At 44.0% G+C, this 7606-nt stretch overlaps 1 protein-coding gene across 1 annotated transcript; it reads right to left on the reverse strand.

Annotated features, from left to right (window-relative positions):
- Positions 1–3632: 3632 nt before the first annotated feature.
- On the reverse strand, positions 3633–4285 carry LOC113471454. Its single transcript, XM_026830608.1, has 2 exons — positions 4068–4285; positions 3633–3912 (listed from the first exon to the last, which is right to left on the reverse strand). Exons 1-2 carry the CDS (start codon positions 4175–4177, stop codon positions 3633–3635), a joined length of 390 nt encoding a protein of 129 aa, XP_026686409.1. The 5' UTR covers positions 4178–4285.
- Between the last annotated feature and the right edge of the window lie 3321 nt (positions 4286–7606).

Here is a 7606-nt window from a genome sequence, read left to right on the forward strand (position 1 = left end):
TCAACTAATGGAACAATGAGGGGGGGGGGAAGAGAGAGGGAGGGAAGGAATGAGAGAGAGGGAGGAAGGTATATAGAGGGATAGAGGGAAAAGGAGAGGGATAAAGAGAAGGAGGGGAGAGAGAGGAATAGATTGAGGGATGGAGAGATAAGAGAGACAAGGGAGAGGAACAACGAGGGAGGAAGAGATAAAGGGAGTAAAAGAGAGAGAGAGATAGACGAATAGAAGGAATGAGGCAATGAGGGAGAGGTAAACAGAGAAGGATGAATTGTGGGATTGGTAGAAGAAAAGGAAGGAAAGAGCAAAGAGGGGTTATAGATTGAGGGGAGGGATTAAAAATATTTCAGGGAGGGAGAGAGAGAGAGAGAGAGAGAGAGAGAGAGAGAGAGATGAATAAAGGGAGAGCCGGAGGGAGAGGGTTAGATAAAGGGAGGGAGGGAAGGAGAGACAGAGAGGGATTTTTAGAGGGTGGGGAGAGATTTTTGGAGGGTGAGATGGGGTCAAAACAATACCTGTTGCTATATACCTACATAACTATGCCATATACAGGGTGTATCACAAAGCTATGTCACGCCGAAAATGGTCAAGGACTACAAACATTTCGCCCGTCACGTTTTCTAAATCCCCAGAATAACCGAGATATATATTTTTTCCAGGTACCTTGCTACTAACTGCAGGTGAAATACCTACAAATATCGATTTTTAAGGGGATCTTTTTTTTTACACTACGTTATTTGTTATTTGTCATTTCGCTCTCACGAAACATAGGAATGCTCCCATATACCTTTACTCCACAACATTCCCAATCGATCTTTCCCCCCCCATATTTCCCTCCAAAATTCCCCTCATTCCTTCACTACATCCCCCTTTTCTCTCCTCTAAATTCCCTTTCCCCTACGAAATCCCCAAACGCCCCGCGACTCGAATAAGCAGAAGGTACTTTTTGTTTCGAGGAGGTATTTTTTATTCCCCCCCTTTTTTTCCCCTTTTTATCCCTCTCTCTGAAAACCTGTCGTACCTAACCGATTCTTCTGGGACTTCCCAAACCAAAGTAACGACAATATTATCGGGATTGGGAAACTCCTGTGTGTTTATAACAATAATAAAACCTGTGGGTTTGTGTTGCTCTGGAATATGGTTCGGTATGGGGAGTGTGAATTTTCGATTATTGGTGATATCGATATGGCCTGCTATCGAAAATATCGATATCGGTGTAGGGAGTGTGAATTTTCGGTTATTGGTGCTATCGGTATGATTTTCTATCGAATATATCATTTTATCGATAAGAGATGTTACTAGGCCAGTCTGCCAGTCCGTTTCTAGAACGAACCTCATCTGTTAAGGTTTGCGGGAAGTGAACCCACGACAGAGTTCTTACAAGGGAGGTGAATGTAGGTTTGCGAGAAATGGAATTGAGCACAGGTATAAATTAAATTGGACATACCGCGTAAATTGGGGTATCATTGGTCTTCAATTGCAACATTGTTTCATAAAACAGGGGAAAGATGGACGGTCAATTTCGCTGGGACATACCGCGTAAATTGGGGTATCATTGGTCTTCAATTGCAACATTGTTTCATAAAACAGGGGAAAGATGGACGGTCAATTTCGCTCTTGATAGTCAAAGATACCCTTTTGCATCCAAAAAGCAACAACATAAAATACCCAGACGATTACCTGTCCAGATAAGAACTTTCGACCTTTACACTCGTAAAATTTCGAAGCTAAAAACTTTTAGGAGCAATAAAAATCCCAGACGATTACCTGTCCAGATAAGAACTTTCGACCTTTACACTCGTAAAATTTCGAAGCTAAAAACTTTTAGGGGCAATAAAAACCATAATGACTGGCAATTTCAATTCCAACGATTAGTTTTCTGGCCCCGAAAAAGATAAAAATCAGATTCGTAATAAAACAATACCCACCGAAAGCAATGATAAAAACGACAGTATAGGTCTTTTTACTATTTTATAGTGGGCAATCAAGCTTATCAGCACGTTATTTAGAGGTTAAATTACGCGACGATAAGGTTGGCGAACTGTCAACATGTCTGACACATCATTCGTCATCAAAATCCAAAATTGTGAGAAGTTCAACAAAGATGACGCCGAAGGCGCTACTTGTTCCTTCCGCCAACCACACGAAGTCATCCGAAAGCTGAGCGACCTGCTGACCAATCAGATCACAGCACAAATGACGGAGCGTCTGGACGCTACACTGAGGTGCTTCCTCAAATGCGTCGGACGGGAGTACTGCATCCACGACCTTAACCATATCGTGGATGTCTTGGGCCTGCTCCTTATCAAGGATGCAGAGATGGGGAAACACTTTGAAGGACCTATCAAGGACCTGCTGGAAATTGCGCGGAGCGCTCCAGTTCTTGAGTCCGCCTTGTGCGAGACGCAAAGCGCCCACCTCCTGATCATCCTGGAATATTATCTGAGTCATCTAGGCCTCTGCATTACTTACACGGACAATGAGAATCACCGGGAAGGTATCGTGCGCGCGTTGCATGACTTGTTGTGCACGCCCAGTGTGACCGAACATGCCGTCAAGATGAACCACCTGCTGAAGGCGTTAGAACATAGCGTTGTTCCAACCATCTTGTGTCAAATCCTCGAGGACGCGCCACCTAGGGTGTACAGCATGTTGCTGGGGATACTCTACTCTTGCTCCGTACGGTCTGACCCTATTGGTCTCCACATTATTGACAAGGGTTGCCTTGATATAATCATACGCCGGATGTCTCCAGACCATCCAAGTAATGTTCTTGTGAATCGCGAGGATTTGGTTCCTCTTCAGCAGAAATACAGGAAGCTGGTGGACACCATTTCCTTTTGCATAACATAATGCAAACTAACTATCTCTTTCTCTCTCTCTCTTTCTCATTCTCTCTCTCTCCCTCTTCCTCTCCCTCCCTCTCATTATTTCTTTGCTTTCGCATTTAATCAGAAGCGCTCTTTCTCATTTCACTTTTCAAGTTTTCATCTAAGCTCTCTTATCATTTTTGCTTGCGGTTCAGTGAACTTGTTCAAGTTAGCTTGGAGGGTTCGATTCCCGCTCGGGGCGAACTTATACTAATCCGATAAGGTTCGTTCTTGGAACGGCTGGCTTTCTCCTATCTTGTCTTCCTTCTCTCTTCGATTTCGGGACGATAAGACCTCAGCAGTTACAGTTCTCTCTATCAAACCTGTTTTTTTCTTTTTTTACTTGTGTTTTACTGACCTGTATGAGAAAGAAAAAAAAAATCTGGTGTGAACATTTCACGACTTTCCTTATCCTATTGAATGATGCTTATTTGAGTGTTCTTTTAACCTAACTTTTACAATATCTCTAACCGTTTTGTCGCTATAGCTGAAAACCGCCAAAAAAAGGTCGAAATCTGTCCAAAAGCGGTCAAAATACCGCCAATCGCAGCAACTATCTCAACCAAACGTTTTGTGTTGCATCCTTGTCACATTTGTGAACTACATACCAAATTTCAAGTCTCACATGTCTGAAACATCATTCGTCATCAAAATCCAAAATTGTGAGAAGTTCAACAAAGATGACGCCGAAGGCGCTACTTGTTCCTTCCGCCAACCACACGAAGTCATCCGAAAGCTGAGCGACCTGCTGACCAATCAGATCCATCATTCGTCATCAAAATCCAAAATTGTGAGAAGTTCGTCAAAGATGACGCCGAAGGCGCTACTTGTTCCTTCCGCCAACCACACGAAGTCATCCGAAAGCTGAGCGACCTGCTGACCAATCAGATCACAGCACAAATGACGGAGCGTCTGGACGCTACACTGAGGTGCTTCCTCAAATGCGTCGGACGGGAGTATTCCATCCACGACCTTAACTATATCGTGGATGTCCTGGGGCTGCTCCTTATCAAGGACGCGGAGAAGGAGAAGCACTTTGAAGGACCTAGGCACAAATGACGGAGCGTCTGGACGCTACCCTGGGGTGTTTCCTCAAATGCGTCGGACGGGAGTACTCCATCCACGACCTTAACTATATCGTGGATGTCCTGGGGCTGCTCCTTATCAAGGACGCGGAGAAGGAGAAGCACTTTGAAGGACCTATCAAGGAGCTGCTGGAAATTGCGCGGAGCGCTCCAGTTCTTGAGTCCGCCTTGTGCGAGACGCAAAGCGCCCACCTCCTGATCATCCTGGAATATTATCTGAGTCATCTAGGCCTCTGCATTACTTACACGGACAATGAGAATCACCGGGAAGGTATCGTGCGCGCGTTGCATGACTTGTTGTGCACGCCCAGTGTGACCGAACATGCCGTCAAGATGAACCACCTGCTTAAGGCGTTAGAACATAGCGTTGTTCCAACCATCTTGTGTCAAATCCTCGAGGACGCGCCACCTAGGGTGTACAGCATGTTGCTGGGGACTGCATCCACGACCTTAACCATATCGTGGATGTCTTGGGCCTGCTCCTTATCAAGGATGCAGAGATGGGGAAACACTTTGAAGGACCTATCAAGGACCTGCTGGAAATTGCGCGGAGCGCTCCAGTTCTTGAGTCCGCCTTGTGCGAGACGCAAAGCGCCCACCTCCTGATCATCCTGGAATATTATCTGAGTCATCTAGGCCTCTGCATTACTTACACGGACAATGAGAATCACCGGGAAGGTATCGTGCGCGCGTTGCATGACTTGTTGTGCACGCCCAGTGTGACCGAACATGCCGTCAAGATGAACCACCTGCTGAAGGCGTTAGAACATAGCGTTGTTCCAACCATCTTGTGTCAAATCCTCGAGGACGCGCCACCTAGGGTGTACAGCATGTTGCTGGGCCCTTTTATCCCGCTCTCGATTATTTTCGGTATGACCCTGTTTCTCTATTTCTCCCTCTCCCTTCCCCCCCTCTCTCTCACCCTCTTTTCAAAATGCCATCTCCAGTCCCGATTTTCAATTTATTTTGGACGAGAACGTATCATTGTCTAGCTAGAATGCCTAGTCTAGACAAAATATAGATATCAGTTTCTCTCCCTCCCTCTTGTTCTATTCTTTCTCCCTTCCTCCCTCTCCCTCTCCTTTATCGGCAGTAGATATTATTCCCTTCTTTCCCTCCCCTTTTCTTCCCTTTCTTTCCCTCCATGTTTCTATCTCTCTCTCTACTCACTCTCTATTTCCCACAACTCTGATAACAAAAGGTTATTCCTATCCTCTGTCTCCTTCCCTCCTCTTTCTCTCTCTAGCTCTCTCTCTCTCTTTCTCCATTTCTCTCTAGCTCTATCTCTCTCCTCGTCTATCAGTCTGGATAAAAGAGAGAGAGAGAGAGAGAGAGAGAGAGAGAGAGAGGAGAGAGAGAGAGAGTGATAAAGAGAGGGCGAGGAAGAGAAACGGAGAAGGAGAGAGAGAATTAGAGAGGGATGAAGGGGGAAAAATAGAGGAAAAGAAAAAGGAAGGAAGGAGGGAGAGCAAAAGAAAAGAGAGAGAGAGAGAGAGAGAGAGAGAGAGAGAGAGAGAGAGAGAGAGAGAGAGAGAGAGAGAGAGAGAGAATACCGCCAACCGCAGCACCTATCTCAACCAAGTTTCATGTCGCATCCTTGTCACATTTGTGAACTATATACCAAATTTCAAGTCTCTAGCTCATACCGTTCCCGAGATATTGTTAAATTACAGCAAAAACCGCCAAAAAGCGGTAAAATGCCGCCTAGCGTTGCATCGGTCTTAATTGAAAGTTTCGTGTCGCATCCTTGTCACATTTGACAGCTACATACCAAATTTCAAGTCTCTACCTCTTACCCTTCTCGAGATATTTTGTTTACAGACAGACAGACAGACGGAAGGACAGACACACGGACCAATGGCTGAAACTTTGTATTTAGGCTCTAGGGACCTCAAAACGTGTTTTGGCACTAAAATCTGACCATCGAAAATTTGACCCGATCCCATTACTTTCCTTCCTATAGGATAAGGAAAGTAAAAAGGAGTAAGGGATTATGGATAGGAGGAATTAACTTCACAATCTTTACATAGCAAAATTTAAGCTGTAAGGTACAAGAAATCATAAGAGCAGGATATTATGACAGAAGAGAGGTAAAAAAGCAAACTTAAGGAAGTGCACAACACCCTGATGTAATAGGTAGCAGGGAATTATCACAGAAGGAGGTAACTTCACAGAGCAAAGTGTAATGGGTGGTAGACTCAGCGAAAAGTAATAGGAGCAAGGATATATATTAGGTGCCTATCCCTACGTAAGGTGCTAATAAAGTGGCAGCCCTTAAGGTCAAGCCGCTGACAGATTGGCAGCCCTTAAGGGAAACTTGAGGGCGGGTCCCAACGTATGATGAGATTGATGAGCAGGTATTGACTATTCTAATTGACAGCTAGTGGCTTTCGAATTGAGGGGGAAATAATGTTTGAACAAAGCTGTCAGTCATAAGGTCATAATTCACAACATAATGTACCGTCTGTGCACGGGAAAAGGCGAAGAAAAAGAAGAAGAAGAAGAAGAAGAAGAAGAAGAAAAAGAAGAAGAAGAAGAAGAAGAAAAAGAAGAAAGAAGAAGAATGTATGTTAAGAATTTAAAGTAGGGGAACACGGGGCAAAATGGTACCCCGGGGCAAAACGGTACCCCACCCTTTTTAGGAAGTAAGTATACTGAGCTCTCTTAGATGACGTAGGAAACTATTCCTTTATTTTGATCCACCTTCCGTCAGTCTTGTAGTTTATTGTCGGTGAAAATGTGCTGTTAACTTTTGTAAAAAAATAAAATAAACAAATAAAAATAATAATATTAATAATAATTTTATTCCCCCCCCCTCCCTTACGCTCTTTCACCCAACTCCTTTCTCAAAATTCCGACAAAACTATAACATACGTCCATTAGAATTTTTTGCATTTATTTATTTTTTTTTTTTCCCCATAAATAAGCCTTTTTCTCCCTCCTAATCTCCCTCTCTCCTCTCTCTTCCCTCCCCTTTATCTCCTCCTCTCCCTTCATCTTCTCCTTCTTTATTCAACAGTTTTCACCTCTTCTCTCTTTCTCCTATTGCTTTTCTCCTCTTCTCTTTCTTCTTTATCTCTCTCCCCCTTCTCTTTGTCTCTTTTCCTATTGCTTCTCTCCTCTTCTCTTTCTTCTTTATTTCTCTCTCCCTTCTCTCCTTTTTATTCAACAGCTTGCTCCTTTTCTTCTCCACCAATCTTTTTTCTCCTATTCTCTTTTCTCTCTCTTCCGTCTATCTCTCTCTTCTCTCTCCCCTTTTGTCCCCTCTCTCGGCCTTCAACTTCAAGGTTTTCTTCTTCCTCCCCTACTCTTCTATTTCTTCTCCTGTTTTCTTCTCTTATTCTCCCTCGCCCTTCTACGAAAAGGGAAACAGAGGGAAGGTAGGATTTCTTAAGCTCGCTTCCCCCGCTTCTGGATAATAATAAAACTCTCGAAAACTAATTTTCAAAATTCAAATTCGCATCGCCAAGCATCTCTCTTTCTCTCTCTCTCTCTCTCTCTCTCTTTCTCTCTCTCTCTCCTCTCTCTCTCTCTCCTCTCTCTCTATCTCTCTCCTCGTACCCAAAACGTGATGGCGTTTCTTTGGTTTAGTTGCGGTTTTTTTTCTTCTCTCTCTCTCGTTCCCCTTATATTCATTCTTTTTTTTTGTATCCG

This window comes from Diaphorina citri, unplaced genomic scaffold, assembly GCF_000475195.1.
Source record: "Diaphorina citri unplaced genomic scaffold, Diaci psyllid genome assembly version 1.1 scaffold2456, whole genome shotgun sequence".
In the NCBI taxonomy this organism is placed as follows: domain Eukaryota; kingdom Metazoa; phylum Arthropoda; class Insecta; order Hemiptera; family Psyllidae; genus Diaphorina; species Diaphorina citri.